The sequence below is a fragment of the Grammomys surdaster genome, unplaced genomic scaffold, assembly GCF_004785775.1.
Source record: "Grammomys surdaster isolate TR1022 unplaced genomic scaffold, NIH_TR_1.0 186, whole genome shotgun sequence".
In the NCBI taxonomy this organism is placed as follows: Eukaryota; Metazoa; Chordata; class Mammalia; order Rodentia; family Muridae; genus Grammomys; species Grammomys surdaster.
The window spans coordinates 5,814,036-5,835,464 of NW_021604631.1; the positions used below are offsets into that span (position 1 = coordinate 5,814,036).

A 21,429-nucleotide genomic window follows, 5' to 3' on the forward strand; every position below is an offset into this window, starting at 1 on the left:
GACATCTTGCTCCCCCACAAGCACACACGTGTACACGCATGTACACACACAACACACACATGCAGGCTCTTCTTAGCAGGTCACCCTTCCTTGGCTCTGCCTGGAACCTTCCTCACTGCAGCCCTGGTGCTTCTGGGCAGATGGGGCTGACATGGGTTGTATGACTTTTGGCCCAGGCTCCTGCTCTCCCCAGGCTTCTCTGAGACTGCTGGGCAAGCCGGGCAGGCATAGCTTCCTCTATACCTTGGAGAGAACAGCCCAGGGCTGGAGGCCACTCTATCTGTCCTCCCTGCCTTCCCAGGGTCCTCAGGCAGGGCCCCTGCTGTGCTGTGGTGCTGTCCTATCGGTCACTAATGGAATAAAGACAAGACTGCATCTCTGAGTCCACTGGCGTTTGTTCCAGGTTGCAGCTTGGGGATGAGCAGAGGGACCACCAGAAAGATGCCCTTGTCCCAGTGTGACAAATGGCATTGGGTTGGAACCTAGGATGAAAAAAAAAACACAAACAAACAAACCAGGCAACAGAATGGAACACGTTTCCTGGTAAGGCCTCCTTTAATGCTGAGGTGTGTGAAGGACGGGTTTCATTCTGGTACCTTCGTGACTCAACATGACACTATGCTGGCTGCTTTTCTGTCAACTTGACACAAACCAGAGTCATCTAAGTGGACAGAACTTCAGTTGAGAAAATGCTTTCATAAGATTGGGCTGTAGGCAAGCCTGTAGGGAATTTTCTTAGTTAGTGATTAATGGGGGAGGGCCCAGGCCCATTGCTGGTGGCGCCATCCCTGGGCAGGTGGTTCTGGGTTCTATAAGAAAGCAGGCTGAGCAAACTACAGAGAGCAAGACAGTAACACTCCTCTGTGGCCCCTGCATCAGCTCCTGCCTCCAGGCTCCTGTCCTGCTTGAGTCCCTGCCCTGACTTCCTTCAGTGATGAACACTGCTGTGGAAGGTTAAGTCTAAAAAGCCCTTTTCTCTTGCTTTAGGAAAGGTTGCTTTAGGTCTTGGTATTTCATCACAGCAATAGAAACCCTAACTAAGACAAATTGCTACCGGGATTTTAGGGTATCACTGTGACAGACCCGACTATGTGTACTTAGGACTGTGGGAGGACTCCGGAACTTTGGGCTGGAAAAGCCATTACAGGTTCAAGGCTTGGTGGGCTGTTCTGTGGGATCCTGGAAGAAAAGAATGCTGAGGGTGATGCAGGCAGTGGAGACGTGGATTTCTCAGGGGGAGTCCCTTAAGGACTCTGGACCTTTGACCATTTCGAGTTGAGAATCATTAGTTTTAGTCAGCTGAAGAGTCAGTCAGAGCTGATTAAGAAGAGACCAGCACCACTTGAAACCTTTGCTTTACTGCAAATTGACACTAGTCAGCAGGAGCCGAGACATTAGCTGTGATTAAGGAGAGACCAGCATCAGTCAGATGGCAGGTGAAATCTTCTGGGAAGTGTTTCCTCAGGGTCAGCACACAGAAGCTGTGTTCCAAAGGTGGCCAAGGTTGTACCTCGGTCTGGCAGCTGAACTTGGTCTCCAATGAGTCTCCCAGGTGGTACTGGTTTTGAAGGCATGAAAGGGCTGTGGAGAGCAGCTGAGGCATGGCCCTGCGAGAGGCCAGGAGAGGCCACTGGAAAGGGTGCAGCTGTGGAATCCCAGGACTGAAGCTGCCACACAGGGTTGAGGTTTGGCACTATAATGAGAGACCAGGGGTTAAGGGGGTCAAGGGTTAAAGTGTAGCCCAATTGCAGCTGGAGACCCCGGCATTTTGGAGACTTCAGTGCCATGGGACAGTTGCCAAGGACAGCAGCAGCAATGGAGTGGAGGTTGCCTGAGACCCTGAGAAGTGTGAGTATGGCAAGCCCTCTGAACCCCAGAAGACTGTGAGTGAATTCCAGACATCGTGTAGAGTTATTTTGTTCAGGTTGTGACCACGTCCTGGTTATTCCCTCTTGAAGTAAGAAAGTATTTATTTTTTTATTTTACTGGAGCCCATAGTTGAGAGATTTTGAAGAGATTTTACCAGCACTTGGGAGGCAGAGACAGGCGGATTTCTGAGTTCGAGGCCAGCCTGGTCTACAGAGCGAGTTCCAGGACAGCCAGGGCTGCACAGAGAAACCCTGTCTCGAAAAACCAAAAAAAAAAAAAAGAGATTTTAGAGTTTTACAGAGACTTTGGATTTTAAAAGAGACTAGATATTTTACAGAGTCTGAGCTCGTAAAGTGGTTGAATTTCTAAAAAGACCGTGGGACTTCTAAAGTTACTTATGTTTTATATCACAATAGTTTTATTAACATGTCATTTTGTTTGGGTGGTGGCGGCTCACCCCCTTATGTCAGCATTTGGGGTGCAGAGGCAGGCAGATCTCTAAGTTTGAAGCCAGCCTGGTCTACATAGCATGGTCTAGGATGGCCAGGGCTACACAGAAAAACCCTGTCTTGAAAAACCAACCAACTAAATGAACAAACAAACAAGAAAACAAAAATCAAATCAAGAAAACAGATGAGACAGAAAAGGTTCTAACTGAAAAGTGATATGTCTGTCTATGTTCCAAGCTGACAAGGGGTTGGTTGTACTGGCTAGTTCTATGCCAACTTGACATAAGTTAGAGTCATCTAAGAAGAGGGAACCTCAAATACTTCCATGGGTTATGGGCAGGAAAGCCTATAGACATCCTCTTAATTACTGATTGTGGTGTGGAGGACCCACCCCATTGTGGATGATGCCACCCCTAGGCTGGTGGTCCTGGGTTCTATAAGAAAGCAGGCTGAATAGGTCATGAGGAGCAAGCCAGTAAGCATCCCTCCTCCAGGGCCTCTGCATCAGCTCCTGCCTCCAGGTTCTTGTCCTGTTTGAGTTCCTTTCCTGACATCCCTCGATGATGAACAGTGACATGGAAGTGTAAGCCAAAAAAAAAAAACCCTTTCCTCCCAAACTTGCTTTTGGTCATGGTGTTTCATCTGTGGCAAGGATAGTCCTAACTAAGACATTTACCATGTGACAGACACCATGCTAGGCATGTGGGAATCTCCGTCATTATGCCCTTGGGAGCATAGAAGGAGAAGAACAACTAGAAAGCACTAGGGTGTTCTGGAGCATTGTAGAAGAATGACTTATTTTGCTCGGGGAAGGATGGGGTGATGTGTGCAAATGGGAAGCTCTGGCAATGCTTATGTTGGGTTGGGTAATAGCCCTTGGGAGTCTTCGGTCTTAGGTACCCAGCTTTGCCTGGGAAGGAACTGGAGAAGCTATGAGGAGCCTCCTGACTCCAGTACATTTGAGGGTCCCATGCAGCCTGCAGCAGAATCTGACCTGACTTCCTGCTGGTGTCTGCAACCGTGTGTGGTATGGATGGGTGCTTGGGTGCAGGTCTTAGCATTTGGCTCCTAGCCCATTTTCAGAAAATCCCTCCAAGGCAAACTGCATCTCACAGGGCTCTGTTTAGTCCTTCTGAGTGCAAGTTTCAGACAAAACTACTCATTTCTGTTAACTTTTCTGCAATCGTTCTAGGTATTTCTTTAAATATGGGTAAGCTGGGTTCATGGGAAGTCAGTGACAGGGCAGGAGGCAGGGCCTAGGGAATTCTGGGGGGAATTCTGGCTAGGGAGTTCTGGGGGTGCCCCTCCACTTGTTAGAGTGGTGAAGGGCCACTACCAGGCACTTTTTACTTAGTAAATGTCCACCAGGCTGGCCAGCCAGCTTAGTGGCTAAAAGCACTTATCGCTCTTGCAAGAGGACCTGGGTTCAGGACCCAGCACCAACATGGTGGCTCGTGACAGTCAGTAACAACTCTAACCCCAGGGACTCTGTGGTGGTTCGGATAGGAATGGCCTCCATAGACTCCTACATTTGAAAACTTGGTCATGGGCTGGAGAGATGGCTCAGAGGTTAAGAGCACTGACTGCTCTTCCAGAGGTCCTGAGTTCAAATCCCAGCAACCACATGGTGGCTCACAACCATCCGTAATGAGATTGGATGCCCTCTTCTGGTGTGTCTGAAGACAGCTACAGTGTACTCATCAATAAAATAAATAAATAAATATTTAAAAAAAAAAAAGAAAACTTGGTCATTAGAGAGTGGCTCTACTTGACAGGAATTAGGAGGTGAGGCCTTGTTGGAAGAAGTGTATTACTGGAAATGGGCTTTGAGGTTTCGGGCCACATCAGGCCTAGTGGCTCTCTCTCTCTCTTCCTGCTGGCTGTGGATCCAGATGCACCATGTCTGCGTGTGTGCCACCATGCTCCCCACCATGAGGAGAATGGACTACACCTCTGAAACTGTGAGCCAGCCCCAATTAAATGCTTCCCTTCACAGGAGTTGCCTTGGTCATGGTGTCTCCCCATGGCAATAGAACATTGACTAAGACGTGATCCCAGGCCTTTGCAGGCACCACCGTGGGATGCACAGGTGTGTGTGCACTTCTATACACAATTCAAAAATAAATAGAACCTAAAAGAGTTCCAAGTCCACTGCCGGAGGCTTTAAGGCCACTAGACAAAACAGCTTTGCTAACCTTAGGTTTATCTTGGGACCACTGGCTCCTGAGTCACCAATATTTAAGAAAAAAAAAATCCCAACCCTTATCTCTTCCTAGAAGGGAAGAAATACAAGGTAAAACTAAACATGTCTAGCTTCCTTAAGTGGCACCAGAACAGAAAGGAGTGTGTGTTCCATTCACAGGCTACACAGCAGCCAGACCAGGACCCCATATGCAAGTGGTCTGAGCTGGTTTCCTGTGCTGTGCTCCCTGTGGCCAGGCAGCCAGACTGGGCAGCACCAAACCAGATGTTCTGTTTCAGACTAGCGCTCTTCCCCTGCCCCACGCTGTGGGGGCTCGCTCTCAGCCTTTTCCCCAGGCCCACTTCTTGCACTCTTGGCTGATGGTTTTCCTTTTGAGAGAGACTCTCAGAGTTGAGTGTGCCTAAAATTGGGAGTCTCAGTCTCCTTAGACAATTCCCGATGCAAATCCAGCCTGGGCTTCAGAGCAGGCAAGGCCTCTGTGAAGGCAGGTGGGCTTTGGGGTGATGGAAGGTGTTAAAGGAAGACTTTGGGAGGGACAGGGGTATTTTATCTTCCTCATGGCCTGCAAGGCAGATGATAGGTCAGTCTAAATGATGAGTAGACGCTCTCTCTTCAGGGTTAGGGGTGCTCTTAAGCTTGGGGAAGGGGGGGCTTGGGAAACTACTTGTGAGGCTGGATGGCTTGCTTTGAGGTGAAGGGTGATCTGTGCCTGTCACTGAGGAGGGGCCGCCTCAGGAGAAGACCTCTTTATGTCCACAGATGACCCTCTCTCTGGTCTGTATGTCTTGTTCTCCCTCGTGTCCCTCACACGGCTTTCCTAAGAACCACATACAAAGTAGGTCATGTGGAGAGTGTCCTCTTTAAAGCAGAGCTCTCGTCTCCTGCAGATGCTTTTAGCCTCCAGAGACCACCCCTTCTTCAACACCTCTAGTTCATAAGGCTAGCAGCTTTTCGTGATCCTGCCTCTGTGTGGCCTCATCCTCTGGCTTGTCCTCATCAAAGGCCTTTGAGTCCTGTGAAAATACTGTAGAGAAAAAAGTTTCTGGGGACTCTTCTAAGTTTTTTTTTTTTTTTCATTATGTTGAACCAAGGGCCGTTATCATTTGTGACTGGTTTTTACCCTCACAGTGTTTTGTCTGGCGGAGTGTAAGCTTGGTCTTCACATGACATTCTGGCAGAGGCAGATGGGGTTACTAATGTCTTCTCACCAGTGTGCGTGGTTTCCATGTGTTCGTACTCTTGGGTGGAGCTATTTTGTGTGTTCGGGTGTTTTGCCTGCATGTCTGTGTGTGTGTCATGGTACCTGCAGAGGCCAGACAAGGGCATCAGATTGCCTGGGATTGAACTTACAGACACTTGTGAGCCACTATGTAGGTGCACAGAATCAAACCCTGGTCCTCTGGGAGAGTAGCCAGTGCTCTTAACCACCTAGCCACCTCTCCAGCAGAGACAAACCCTCTTCACCCTTGCCATAGCCTCACTGGAGGGGAAACCTAAACTCTCTTTTGGACTTAAACCTCATCTGACCATCTACCACCCAGCCTGTCTTTTTGTTGCTGTTTTTCCCTCCAGGGGTTCTCTATACAGCCCTTGTTGTTCTGGAACTCGCTCAGTAGAACAGGCTAGCCTTGAACTCAGAGACGGGCATGTGCTACCATGCCCCTGTTTAGTGTAAAACAGGATAGAGGCAGGAGAATTTCAAAAGGAATGCCCATTGACAATCCACTGGCCTACAGAAGTTCTGAAATCCATCCTCCTGAGGTGTGAAATCCAGATTCTGGGGAGGCTAGGCCAAGATTTCCTTGGTGGCCTCTGATTCTCTTCCCTTGGGTTGGGGAGGGTCATCTTCGCTCCTTGGCATGCTGTGCTGATGGGACCCCTATCCTCATGAGAGTCTTTCTGTTCTGTCACTGTCAGTATGTAGGCTGCTTGGGTCTAGTTATCTGCTACTAACCTGTCTGAGGGTTCTGGATGCAGAAGCAAACAACAGGAAATATTCCTAAACTGTAGTGCCAGGGTGACGTTCCCATGGCGATGTTATCCCCTCAGAGATGCAATACACTTTTGGTCATCTGCACCTTGTCATCAAAGTCCCTTTCCAGGTTTTCAGGGATGCCTAATTTCTTTCTTTTTTCTTCCTCATTGGCTCTGTTTTTGCTTTGCTGCTAACCTATTGCTACAGTCTTCAAGAGCTGGAAACGATACACACAGGCTGACATGCTGCAATCCTGACATGTCCGGAGAGCCCAGTTCATTTGTTCAGTTGAGTTTTTCTGCTGAAACTATTTTTTAAAATCTCTGTTCCTTCCCTCTTCCTCCTCCCTGCACCATCTTTCCATGGTCTTATGTAGCCCAGGCTGGCCTTGAACTCTTTGCGATCCTGCCTTAGCTTCCTGAATGCTGGGATTGTGAGTCATGCCTGCCTTCCTTTCCTGGTACAGCAGTTTTACTTCCACATTCCTTCACACTTTGAATTTCATTTTTCATTTCTTTTTTTTTTTTTTTTTTTTGGTTTTTTGAGACAGTGTTTCTCTGTGTATCCCTGGCTGTCCTGGAACTCACTCTGTAGACCAGGCTGGCCTTGAACTCAGAAATCCGCCTGCCTCTGCCTCCCAAGTGCTGGGATTAAAGGCGTGCGCCACCACCACCCGGCGAATTTCATTTTTCTTTGCTTATTTTCAAATAGACTTGTGTCCACTGCCCCTCCCCTCAGATCTTACTATGTAGCCCAGGCTGGCCTTGTGTTTGAGATTGTGTCTGAGAGATTGCCTGCCTCTGCAGTGCTGAGATTAAAGGCATTCAACACCATGTCCAGCTGATTCCTGCTTAATTTTACTTCTTATAAAACCTTGCTGAGAAGAATAAATAAAAATAAAAATGACAAAACAAAACAAATCCCCCAAACCTTGCTGCAAGGCAATAGTGCCAGCCGCCTGCCCCATAGCATTTTCTGGTCACTCCTCTGAGAACTTTAGGTCATTTGGCTGAGTTTTAGTGTTTCATCTTGGTGGTCTTATTCAAGCCTCACCTGGACCATAACCTTTCTAGCCTTGAAATCAATTGACTTTTCTGTTCACCTGCCAAGCCAATGCCACACATCTTATTTTGTATGTTTCAAAAACATTATTGCATTTTAGTGCATGTGTATAGAGCATATGTGTCTTGTTGGGCTTATGGAGGTCAGAGGACAGTGGAAGCTGTTCTCCCTTTTACCATGTGGGGTGTGGGATCAAACCCAGGTCCTCAGGCTTGGCAGCAGGTGCCCTTTAACCACTGAGCCATCCTAGTGGCCCTTCTTTTAGATTTTTTTTTTATTGTGGAGGGAACTCCCTCTCAGGAACTATTTCTGAATTGCAGTAGGTTCAATAGCAATAACAAGCCAATACTTTCAATGGCTCAACACAATGAGAAGGGCTTGGGGAGCTGTCTGGCCAATCTCCACATATGAACTTTATTCCCAGGAAATACATGGAGGCGCCAGGGGCCTGGAGACTTTCCAGATGTCATAGGGATAAAGAACAGGTCCTGGAGTTGAACCCAATTCAGACCAACCACACAGCCTGCTGTCCATGCCTCAGTGGCCCATGACAGCTTAAAACATGTGGCTGTCTTTCCCCCACTCAGAGGGGCTAGCTCCAGACACCCACATATTCCTCTGCCTCTGGCCTTCCACCTCTAAGAATTAAGCGTTTCCCTCATAAGCAGTCCTGGTCCATGGGTAGCGATTCTGAGAGAGCTGATGCCACAAGACCCAGTACCCCACGGGAGCAATAGAAAAGACACATAGGGGTGTCAAGTGTCCTACAAGGTGACTTGGAGTCCAGCATTGTTTTAGAAGTGTCATCAGATGCAACACCCCATAGGAGGGACCTACAGGGCATCTCTTTATGAGTTTAAGTGGGGCAAGTCTTTAGGAAACGGCAGGGTCAAGGGCTCATTGGGCTCCATAGAGAGCTTGAAGGCAGATTGAGTAAATTAGCAAGACTGTGTCTCAACATTCAAAAAAAGAAGAGTTGGGGATGTACTTAGATTAGCATGCTTAAGGCCTGCGTTCAAGTACCCCCAAAGTACCCCCAAATCAATCAAGAAATGAATGGTGGCAGTTGGTCTCGGTGCAGGGGTGAGGGAAGAGTTTGGCTCTACTGGCCTGCTTCTATAGGGGGAAGCTGGTTTGCTGCTGGGTAGCACAGGCGCTGCACCTTCAAGCTAAGTGGCCAGGACATCGAAGGAAATGAAGTGGTGAGGCTGACTCCCAGGGTTGGAGAGGAGCTGGGGTTGAGGAAGCTGTAGGCGGGTTTCTCTGGTTACCCCGGAGAACAGGAATCCAAGGAAGTAAGGCAGCAAAAAGGGGGCATGTTTCTTATCAGTCCCAGGAGTCTAGAGTACAGGGGACCAGGTTAAAGTCACAGGCCACTTGTCTGCATAGTTGAGGAGGTTGGGAATGCAGTATTAACAGTCTTCCTAGTTAGGGGCCTGTTGGCTCAGTGCTATGCTGGGTCAGTTATCTAGAGGGTCGGGGGTCTGTTCATTTAATGGTCTATAGGATTAGGGGTCTTCTGGGTCAGTCTACAGGGTCAGGGGTCTGCTGAGTCAGGGGTCCGTATGGAGGATCTAGGGTTGGAGGGTCTGCTCCAACAGATCTCAGGAGCTGGGTACTGGGGCCTCAGGTAAGCGTGAAGAAGCATGATGTGTCTCACTCACTGGACACATCCAGGCTGGCTCCAACCTCTAGGGGCTCCTTTTCCTTCTCCTCCATACAGCTGTGTTTTTCTATCAGGTGGGTAACTGAGTGGATCCACAGCAGACGTATTGTTGGAAGCAAGGGGTGCAGCTGCAGAGGTCAGAGGTGAGAAGACGGAGGAGGGAAGTCAAGACCCAGGGGTTAGGATGAGTAGGAGTATGTAAGAGCTGGAGGCAGAAGCTCCTGAGGATACTCAAGATAGAAGCCAGGATGAGCGTGCCGAGAACATGGCAGCTGCACACTGAGTCACCATGGGGACACTATGATGGTTCTTTAACATGAAGTTGTCATGTGACCCAGCAAGTCCACCTCTGTAAGACACATCAGAAGAATCAAAAGCAGGGGTGTGAAGAGAATTTTGTTTGTCAAAGTTCACAGTGGTGTTAGAAAAGCCACAGGGGAAAGCAGGCGGATGTTCATGCAGAGTGTGCTACATTCCTGCAATGGGATACCATTCGGTCTGCAAAAGGAAACTCTGGTCCACTGTAGAACACGAACCTAAAAACATTATTCTAAAATAAGCCAGGCCTAAAAGGACAAATCATGATGGCTGCTCGCATATGAACTACATGGAGGAGGCAAATGCTCAAGCCCGGATGCCGTGGGGTTGGATGGGCTGAGAAAGGGGAATGGCAAGTTTTATAGATATTGGCCAAAACCAAAACAATAATCACTGGAGCCAGGAGCCGTGACAACGGGAGGGGGTGGCATCTTCTAGGCTTTCTGAGGTGGGGTGTGCTGGGGGAAGACGGATAGGTGGAGGCAGGCCGGGGTGAGGCTCCTGTGGGGACAGCGGCCCTGGCAACGGGTCTGTCCAGGGTGAAGAAGCAGAATGTTGACCTGGGAGGAATGTTGCAAGCTCACAGGACAGCCGTGCCTCGGGTCTCAGGGAAGGAATGTGGGCACAGATAGGGTCACGGTGGCTTGAGAGGCAATGGGGATCCAGGAGGCTTAGCACAGGATTGGCCGTGACTTCAGCCTGTGGACAGCTCTCTTTTCAGTGTGAGGGTAGGCTGTGACTCCTTTCAGAGACAAGGAACAGATAGATCCTGGCCGTGGCGCCCTCTGGTGAGGCTCTGGATAAAGAAGCTGCTGGGCGCAGTTTAGTGATTCCAAACAGTTTAATTCCAAGACAGTGTGATCACATCGCTACACATATACAATATGCATATGTGACTTTACAGATTCAATTAATAACTCGCTTCACCTCAGAGACCGAGAAAATGATCAAAAAGAAACTGAGTAACAAGCTCTAACAGTTCATCACAACAGGACCCGCCTCACCCTACAGTTAGTAATAGGACAATTAAAATAACTATATTCTTCTATATTTTTTTCTGTTAAAATCATCTCATAAATTTACAATGCTATTATTAGTTTCCAAGACTAATATAAATTCACTCCATTTTTCTACAACGAAAATGATGATTAATTTAGAAACGCACGACGTCATGATGAAAACAAGCACTTTAGTAGCAACGACCTCATCAGTTAAGAATTAATTTTCTTGAAAAACATTCTAAAGCCAAGTAAAATATCCATCCTTATAACATACCTATAATGAGAGTAAGGAACAGGTTACATAGAGGTCTACAACACACTTGTTTGTCCTTAAAAAAAAAATTAGACATTTATAAATAAAAAAAAAAGAGGGACACGTCACAGAGGAAAAAGGTACACGAGAAAATACTGTTGCACGCGATAATTCCCACACAGATTAACATGGATTAACACTTTATTACAGAAACCATACAGTGAAGGAACACAACGGGCCAGGGCTTTCGAGAGGTTATCAAGACTGAGCTGAGATGACCTGGTAGAGAAAGATCTAGGTGAGATGACCTGGGGGCGGGAGCCTCAGTCCTTGGCCTGGGGGATGGGCACTGCCAGGTCTCCTCCTCCACGTTATTGTTTTGGGGAGTGTGTCTTTCTGTCCTGAGCATTCTGAAGTCACAGGCAGCAGAAGCTAAGCCTTGCGACAGGTCCCTCTTGCCACCTTCACGGTACCACTTTTTGGAAATGTGACATGCTATCGGCTGCAGCTCAAAACATGTGGTCAGAGCAAAATGGGATGAAGAATTCCAGTCCTTCTGATCTATGTCCTCACTCTCCTATGCCATTGTTGCTGAGGACCCAGCGAGAGCAGCAGAGCCCTCGCGGCCTCCCAGCTTTGCTGAGGTGAGGCGAGGGCTGGGTCCAGGGGCCTTAGCTGCACATGAAGCACGACGTGTCTTGCTCATTGGACACATTGAGGCTGGCTCCAACCTCTAAAGGGCTCCTTTTCCTTCTCATCCATAAAGCTATACTTTTCTATCAGAAATTTGGCTTGATATATATATACACAAACATATATATCAACATCTCTATCTATACAATGCTTCTACTACACTAGGAATCCTGCAGCCCCAACATACGCCTTTCTCGTCAACTTCATTTGGTTAAAAAACACACACAAAGGGGTGAAGGGTGCTTTGGGGACTATAAATGATTGTGCCCTAGGTTACCCATGGAAGAAAGCCAGCATTAAATGGGCAGTAACACAGGAGAGAGGGATATGGAGGGCAGGAAGCCAACAGACTTGGAGGCAGTATGAACAGGACCTCTGCCCTGAAGGGCACGTGTGTGTGTGTGTGTGTGTGTGCGCGCGCGCGTGCACGTGTGCCTGTGTGTACTCACTCAGTCACAGAAAACTAGAGGATGGCACAGCCAAGACACTTTCAACTTCCATGTCCTTCCTCATAACCTGAGCAGAGAACTGACAGCAAGAGCAAACCCATGGGCCAGCAGCCCGGCAGGCAGGCAGGGGCATGGCTCCCAGAGCTGAGCTTTCTGGGAGTCCTGAGAGGCTGAGCATGGAGCTGCAGTGGACTCAGAGGTGGGGACCGGGCCAGGAGTCATTTGGAAATGGGGTGGGCGGGAACTAAAGAGAACTACAGCAGAGCCCTTTTTTTTTTTTAAGCTACAGTGAATTTACTTTTCAAATAATGACAAGCCCATTTCTATACCTCTCACCTTTAAAAACATGGGTTAGCTTCAAAGACAAGGAGACAAAATTCATTTGGTTTATTAGTGCAAAGCAAATGACACGCGCACACGCACACGTGTGAGTGTGCACCTAAGATACGACTAAGAACTGTGAGAAGAACAAGGACATTCTAACAGATCACAAGAGCATGCTGTGAGCGCAAAGCAAACATGGCGGTGAGGAGTCACCACAGGTCACCACGGGGCCTCCACAGTTCAGTGTGGCACAAGAGAAAACCAAAACCAAACAAGACCCAGCTCACATTGTGAGTTCTAGACCAGCCAGGGCTACATGGTGGGAACCTGTCTTAAAGACATGACATAACAAAACAAAATACCCCAATAAAAACCCAACCCAAACCTTACAAAACTTTCAGGGAAATTGACATTTTCTGTTTCTCTTGCCTAACAATGGAGGTTGCTCTTGTCTCTGAAGCCTGTTTCCATCACTGTAAATCCCCTGTGGACCCAGTCTCCAAGGACCATCCTGCATTGCCCATCCCAGCTCCTTCAGCTCCGAAGCCATCTTCTGAACTGGGTTTCACATCTTAGCCAGGCAATGGGTAAATTAAAGTACATGTTATTTTACATGGGTTTTGTTTTAAAGAAAAAAATTGACAAAAACAGCAACGTGTGGAAAATCCAGTCAGTGAACATGGGTACAGGGGTACGGCTCTCCCTCTCCAAATGCTGACCAAGGTTCACTGCGGACCCAGAAACAGCAGCCACACCTGCAGAGCCAGGTGAGTGGTCTAGTCACAAAGGGAGCATTCACATGGAGACAAAGTTGACGAAGCAGGGAATCAGTCTCACCACGCCCCCAGCACTGGTACACATGGCACAGGACTCTGCATACAGGCCCAGGTTCAGGACTCACCCCTTCCCATTCCCACCAGACTTCCTTTCACATTCTCTCAGGTTCACTGGGAAGCAACAATAAGGGAAACACACACATCAGGCTAAGGAACAGCATGAGTGGAACATGCCTGCCTTGGGGAGACACAGCCTCTAACACACGAGTCAGTCAGTCGCTGTGGTTGAAGATGTCAGTTATAAACAATTTTCTTTTTAAAAAGTACCAGGTTGAATGTAAACTATAAAATACTTTAACTATAAAATGTAGCCAGAAGTCTGTTTGAGTATCTATAGTCAATTGTATAGTTTACTTGATATGGAGAAATCAAAGGGCACGTCACAGCATGAGAACCATGCTCCTGTGCACTAGGACAGCACACTGATTATGACACGCACAATCATTTCTTCTTGGTTCCACTTCTGGTGTAATGATGAGAATTCTATTCTCAGAACTCATTTAGGCAACAGTGACCAGGGTACGCATTAATCCTTACTTTCAGCCCACAGAGAACAATTCATTGTCTTTTTAAATCACAAGATCAAGCTGGCTACATGATTTCAAAAAAGGCTAAACCAGGACGAATGCCCACATTTGAGGTAATTATTGCCATTAGGGTCACAGTTTGTGTACGATAATATAGCTAAACCTTCTGAAGACATTGTTAGGTGCTCTGCCCCAGTTCCAGAACACCTGCTGACACCAACCAGGGTCTCAGATCTACACTAGCTGGGTTTGCTTCCAATGGATTTAAAGTTCTACAAGAATTTAGAACTTGTGTAAACGACCTAAGAATTTAGGCAAACAAGCCTGGAGCCAGTCAGTAAAGACATTTTTAAAAGAAAAGAGAAACAAGAAACTCACCCGAAACAGAGTTTGAAGACGTTAAAGCCTAGCCCCTAGAGCATTTCTAGATTTTGTCATCTGTCAAGTGAACAGAAACCTCGGCACAGCACTGAACCCAGCCTGAGGTGCCGCCTCTCATCCCGAGGCTGCTCTGACCGTTTTGCTTCTCTCTGAGAAGGGCGTCTCTTGCATGAAAACTCAATTTTGTTCCTCTTCCGAAAACTCATCTTGCCTTCATCTCCCTCCCCTTTTTTTTGTTTTTTGTTTTGTTTTTTTATTTTTTGTTTTTGTTTGTTTCTTCATAGAAAAAAAGTTCCTGGACACAGACCTACATGGTATTTACAGATTTGGCTTGAACCTGGCTTCTGGTTCTGTGCAGAGCTGAAGGGCAGGCCTATTACAGAGATCAGAGCTGTCATGACATTTATCAAGTACAGTTAAAAAATAGCATTTTGGAAAAAAAATATATACTTTTAGTATTGCCTTTCTAGGATTAACTAAGCAAGAAAAAAAATCTTTATTTAAGTATTTATTTAAAAGAAAGAACACTTTCCCTTCACTCTCATAAGAGCTGCAGCAGCGTGGATGACTAAAGCTGGTTGCTGGGAAGAAACTGAGAGGAATTCTAGGAATCCAGAGAAACTTCCCAGAGACTTAAGTCAAACTCTGCCTCTTCCACCCGCATCCAGTCCAGGAACCCTCTTTGCACATACCTGCTGGCGTCCACTGTCACACAGGGCAGGCAGGGCGTGACATTCTATAAAGGACTGTCCTTGTTATACAAGGGAGGCAGCTGAGGCTGGTGTCTGTGAGCCCAGCTCCAGAGCCAAGCAGACAGAATGTCAAGCCCTGACTTCCCTTCTTACAAGCGAGGTGGCCTGGGCAAGTGCCAGGTGCCTCATCTGTACAGGTACTGCATGGCTGGTGGCCTGGGCTCATCCACACTTCTTAGCACAGTGCTTGGAATGCACACAGGAAATGGGAGCATCATTCAATGGCTCATTAGAGACAGGAGGCTGCACACTGCAGTTAGTTAAACAGGGAAACAAAACTTCACATCAGGAACGTCCTGATTAACAAAACCAGGATTAGGAACGTGGGGGCTCTGAGCTGCATCATATTTCTCTTTCACACATGCCACTTCCTCAGAGGGCCAGCCTTTCCATCTGTCCCATAGGGGGTGTTGACTTCTTCCCAGGGATGGGTCTTGGAGAGAACACTGAGAAAGGACTTGGCGTGCTGTGAATACTCAACAAAAGTCAGTGAGTCCTTACACAAGGGAGACTGCTATTGTGCATCAAGAGACAGTCAGTATGATGTCCTCCTACATGGGTCTGAGATGAGGGACCCTGAAAGGATTGGGGAATGGGGAGGGGTTCCAGCTTAGAAGGCAGGAAGCATGGAGGTTCTGTGACAGAGAATTTCCAAGATCTCTTTTCTGGCAGCTCTGAGTCAGAAGGGAAGAGACTGGTTGGAGCTATTTCTCAGGAGTTACCCCAAAGCCTCGGGAAACCTTCCCTCAGGCCGTTACTACAGTGAGCCCTAGTGCCAGAGTTCATGAGGTTCCTTTTGCAATTAAGTAAGCCTTATCTTGCCATCTTTGGTTCTCCAGTGGCTTGACGGACTTGTCTGAATCTGTCTGTGGAGACTAGGCAAGTGGGTCGAGCCTGCCATCGCCAGCCAGCCCTACACACATCCTAAGCCTGGGATACAGTGTGGGGTCATCAGGGAAGGTTGCTTGCTTGTTTTCTAGCTTCCCACAGTAGCATTAGACAATTAACCACAAATGAGAACTAGAGGAATATCAATTCCCTGGAGTAGCAGCATTTAGGGCCACTACTCCACTCCTCTTTAAAGATGAGTGGTTTTGAAATAATGCAATTAAAAAAAAATCAGGTAGCAAGGAAAGGTAAATGGAAGGTCATTGAAGTCATTATTGCCCAGAAAGGAACAGGGAATGAATCTGCCCATCTTCTCTGAGAAGGTTCTTTGGCTATAGAAAGGGACAGTTTTACTTTCCAATTTGGTAAGGACATCTCAGGCTTGCTTAATCTTTAGGCTTCTCCACTGAAAATTTGTAAAGCAAAGAAGAGGGAAAAACATGAGTGAAGAGCAAAGCCTGTGAGGCCCTGGGCCAGTGTGTGTGTGTGTGTGTGTGTGTGTGTGTATGTGCAGTCTCAGGCTGGGCAATGAAAGGAGAGCTTGTCTCATGGAATTCTGTCTGCTAGCTGAGGGCACCGAGCCATCTTCTTTCTGTTTTTGGTCCTAGCAGCTACTTGGCAGGCCAGCAAGAGCCACACCCACATCTGACCCTCCCTCAGCCAGATGTGGAGAACCTGGGAGAGGGAGGGACAGGGTGGGATCCAGTCACCATCATCATCATGAACCACCTGCAATACTTCCCTAAGCCTCCTCAGCACCTCACTCTGGTTTCCAAGAACGTAAAGTCCACTCACTCCCGATCACCCAACCCACTCTTTCACCACACACTGTTCAAAATGAGTGTTTGCAACACCTGAGACTCAGTCCAGAGAGGTCCAGTCTGCCGTGTTAACCTCCCTTCCTGACCTGCTCCACACCGGTTGGTCAGTTCTAGTCCTTAGACAAAGAAAACAAAGCCAGGCTGGCTTTTATAGCTGCTAACAACTTTGTCACCAGGAAGGGGAGAAACTTAATACAGTCAGGGACACTGGGCCACCCCACCCCCTTTTCCTCTGGATCACATCAAACATATCCACTTCACAGGGCTCACTGGCACTAACACCAGCCTTGCCTACTGGCCTGCTCATCTGCTTTCCTAAAACATCACCCGACGCTCTAGCAGAAACATGGGTGCCCAGGCCCACTCAGGACCCAGCGAGCAGCAGCAGAGTCTGCTGACCTGAGGGTCACGAGGTACCACAGACCTGTTTCCTTGCGCTGACCTCATCTTCCTCATGCTGAACAGTTTATCTTCATTAAAGAAGGCCCAGAGGATGCACCACGGACACATGGTCTAGTAAGAACTAGGTGGCCCTCCTTCCACCGGAGGACAGTACTAAGGACAGCAGCCTTTCTTCTTGCTAAAGGGATGCAGTGCAGAGCATCTCGAGGGGATCCTAGGTGAGGATGCTCATCAGCTGGGATTCTCTGTACTTCTGATGCATCAGCTCTGAATGTGGGACTTGAGATCAAGGGAGGGGTGGCTGTGGGATGAGTTTTGCAGAGTGGCTGTCTTCTGTGTGGGGAAGCTATTGCTTCAATCCTTTCTTCACTGGGGGCCTGGTTGTTTCTGAGTGGTAGTGGGCTGTGTATACACACTCATGAGCACAGTGCAGGGCACAGCCACAGCTCGGAAGCAGGGTGGCCTAAAAGGTCCTGCTGTGCCCTTTACTTGCCAGTGATGAAGAAGGGGTCCTTTCTGTGAGACTGTCTTGTGTCTTCCCTGTTCCTTTACTTGGCTACCTAGAATTGGGTGCTCAGAGGATAAGCCTGGGGAAGAAGTAGATGAGGGAACTATCTCACAGGTGGCACTGGTTGCCCACTGAACCTAATGGCTTTCAGGTGGGACCATCGTCTCTGGACTGAGGAAGATAGAAATAAGCCACACTCCAAGTACGTTAATGGACATAGTGAGGGGAAAGGGCCAATGGAGGCTCTGAGAGAGGGAGGGGCTTGTTATGCTAAATGTCAGTTGTGAGGCTAAAATCTGGTCAGTAGTTCACAGCTGGAGGAGAGCAGAGAGAATGTGAGAGAAGCTGCCAAAGAGTCCAAAAGACACTGCACTGACAGCGGCCGTGTACCACAGCTGGGCCGTGCAGAGGAAGGCCCCAGTGTATCCAAATCTCTGCTTTGTGACAGGGCTTTCTTGTAGCTCTTTGCAGGACAGAGTTGATAAAAACAATCTTTCCTAATTCCTGGGCCTTTCCTGTCCTTTTTTTTTTTTTTTGTCCTTTTCTTTCCTCTGACAAAATCAGACATCTAACTTATATGTCCCTCCAGCCTACTCATATACATACAGCTAGAATAAAATAAATTTAAATATTATGAAGAAAACACAAAGATACTTGGAATCAATGTATACTTCAAACCCTGACTAAAAGAGCAACCAGGTGATAATAATCATAATTACAGTGGCGATAATACAAAAAATCAGTACAACACTAACCTTATGAGCAGCAAGGAATACTCATTCCTGATCTGGGAGAGAAAGGGAAGGACGTGGGGAAGAGTGAGAAACTTCAACTCACGCAGACAGGAGATGAAGGGCACGGTTGGCCCTCCCCTGGAGGACCAGCTCGAGAGAGCGCTGGCCGGCGGGAAGCCCAGGACCACTCAGCTGACATTTAGTATGGTGACTTAGTATGCGACAGCCCCATGGGAAACGCTGCCCTCTAGCTGCTGGAAACACCTGTGACAGACATCCATGCTGGTGGGGCTCTAGCAGCCTCTGGCTCAGGGGCTCCACAGGCTTCGCTCCTTACTCCTCTCCGAATGGACAGCTTCCTGTTGTCTCACTCCCAGCCAGAGCTCGGCTTGGAATAACGTGGTTCTGACCAGGATGAGAAAAGTGGGGCTCCCTACCACAGGCTGGCGTCACTCAGTCCACTGCCAGTGCCCTTGGCTGGAGTGGGTCAGACCATGCCCAAGTCTGGCGACTCTTCTTTCTGGCCCAAGGTGCACTGAGACGACACATCCAGTTTGGGGACTTGATTTAAAAGAATTAATGGTTGAGGAAGTTTCCAGAGTTTTTCACAGCTAAAAGCTAAGTAAGCTTCGTTACTGAAGGAGGACAGGTATCATGAGGAAAGCCTTTCACAGTAGACCAGGGCCAAAAGCAGGAGGAAAGGGAGGGGGACTGGAGGATGCTGGACTGCTGACCAGAGACCTCTTTGTACCCAGCGAGGTGGATGAGGGGACAGCTACGACTCACAAAAGGACCACACAGTTCATCCCATCCTGGACCCGATTGCTCTCTAACATCCACGGCTTCAGAGTTTCTCAGTAGGAACAGACAACTCCTATCCACTCCACTGTTCAAAGCTGGAGAAAATACCCAGAATGCAACACAGGTGCACAGAGGCTCTCAGTAGATCTCTTTGGAGGCTCAATTGTCCATGGCAGCGTTTTCTCAGTGCAATGGACCCCTGGCCACCTCATTAGTGTCCCTTCAGCCCTCTGCTCATTATCTCTCTCTCAAAAGCAGAGATCAAACTGTCTAGGGAGAGCTAGGTTAATTTCAGGACAGAAGTGACAGCAGACTTACCAGTGGAGGTCTGTAGGGGAGAGAGCTGGAGAGACCAGAAGCCTCACTAGATCCTGAGCTGGTGCAGAGAGATGTGGTTGCGTCTGAGACTAGAGGCTTCTTGAAAGAGGGAGGGACTGGGGAGGTACTGTCTCCTGCCCTCTCCCCATAAGGCCCCAGGAAGGAGGTGCTGGGCTTGGAGGCTGGGGCAGCTGCCTGGCAAAGCTGACATTCCTAAGACTCCCTAGCACCATACATGGCAAAGCTAGGGCAGGGTGAGGAGTCTCTCTGGATCTCTGCTCTCTAAGTAAAACTCACCAAAAGAGCCAGCTGCCACCAGTGTGCTGCACCACACAGCGCCCACCTCCCTCCTGAGATCCATGAGTCTCCCCTTTGCCTTACACGAGCTCCTCTGAAATCCTTCTGCTCACAAAGAGCCCAGGAAAGACAATCCACATGACATTAAAACAATGCAAAAACAAAGACCCAAGTAAAATACTATAACAGCTTACACAAGAGCTGAGGGCATCTGACCAGCCCCAACCAGTTTCTTGGAGTACCAGTGGAAGTAAACCCTTTGCCGCGTCTCTGTCAGTCGTTAAGGCACTAGGAGGGAATGATGTAAAATCAGGACTGCAAGGGCTGTGACGGCGGTGCCAAGGGACACATGGGGAGGGTGGCAGCCCCGTCACACCCACACGTGCTCGCACACTCACTCGCTCACCTGGACCACCACACTGGTTCCATGCCTATGTTAAATCACTCTGTTTGTGCAATTATATTGAGGAAGAGTCTATTGGTATCACTGGAGTTGAACACAAGGTAGGAAACAGGGGCGCACTGCTACATTCTTCTAGGGTGTCCAGGACAACCACTAGCCCTATGCTACACGACTAGGGGTTGGTTCAAAGAGAAAAAAAATCTGAGAGAAGAAAAAAATTAAAAATTGCAACATACATCATTAATGACATCTGAGGAACAACATTGCTTAGGGATTTATCCAGAATGCTCCGAAAGAGGAAACCCGCCCTTCTCCTGGGGGGATCTTCCATTAGTTTGGCCGACTCCACTCTTTCTGACAAATAAGCCAGAACTGGGCTTTTCGAACCCCAGACCAACCCCCAAATCTGAGCCTCTTCAGGCCATGGCCTGACATTTGAAAGGGATGCTGACCCTTTTGGAGTTCTGGGAAAATCCCTAATTTTTATGTTCAATTAATTAAAAATCTATTGGATTTCCATATCAGGTGTCCCTGACAGCAAATTCTTCAATGCCACTTGCTGCCATATGAAAATAATCTTTAAAAAGTTCATAAAATTCTTCAAAAAACTGGGGCCCCTTGCTTCCAGAGTCTCCTGTAGGTCCTTTTCTCCTTTCCAGTTTGGTGCAGAATGGGTTTGTGAGCTGTGGTTTTTTTCTTTTTTTCCTCTTTTGTTACTAACATTTTTCTTTTTCTTTTTTTTCCTTTTTTTTTTAAATAAAAAGCATAGATTTCCCCTCCTCACCCCTCCTTTTAAAATGTTCTCCTCTCTAACCCCTCCCACTTCCTGGTTCAAGTTTCATTTGTGCCCCAACTGCCCCCCTCCCTGCCCCGTTTGCATTGTTTGTGTGCGGCACCTGCAGTAGAAAATCCCAGCTCCCCAGGTCGGTCTGGGAGCTCCTCCTCACCCTCCTCCCTGGCGGGCCTCCTCCAGTGTTTATATGTAAGGGTACTGGTTGACCTTGGCAGGACTCAGAGGGTATCCAGTGTAGACGGTGGAGGCTGGCGAGGCGCTGATGTAGGCCTGGTGGGCAAACTGGGCCGGATATTGACTGGGGTGGATGGTGGGCGAGGGCAGGACCCGGGGCCCCATGCTCACAGGGACCTGGTGGACGATGCCGGCCGGATAGGCAGTGTGCTGCACGGTGTGGCGTGCTGAGCCTTGGGATGCCACCAGGTGGGCTACAGTGCCGGTGGAGCCCAGGGCTGTGGGCGCTGTATAGGTGTACAGGTGAGGCTGGGCGGGGAGGTGGGCGGCCGCAGCCAGGTGGGGGTGAACAGTGCCGTGGCTGGGGCTGCTGTGCGGGAAGGTGTATGGAGCCTGGGCCATGGTGGGAGTGATGTAGGCCTGCTGTCGCCGGTGACTCCCAGTGCGGTCCGCAGCCATGTGCTGCTGAGCCTGAGAAGGAAAAACAGCAGAGGGACAGCATTAGGGGGAGGAGGGGGAGGGAGGACAGAAG

At 48.4% G+C, this 21,429-nt stretch overlaps 1 protein-coding gene across 3 annotated transcripts in view; it reads right to left on the reverse strand.

The window, feature by feature from the left end:
* Positions 1-10,364: 10,364 nt before the first annotated feature.
* Hipk2 (homeodomain interacting protein kinase 2) overlaps positions 10,365-21,429 on the reverse strand; it is a 189,469-nt gene continuing 178,404 nt past the window's right edge. For 2 of the 3 annotated variants that reach the window (XM_028768463.1, XM_028768461.1), the window contains exon 15: positions 20,804-21,368. In XM_028768463.1, coding sequence (XP_028624296.1) covers positions 20,907-21,368 — 462 coding nt within the window. In that variant the 3' untranslated portion in view covers positions 20,804-20,906. Of the gene's footprint in view, positions 21,369-21,429 lie in introns of all 3 variants that reach the window. The other variant, XM_028768462.1, reaches the window with a different exon arrangement.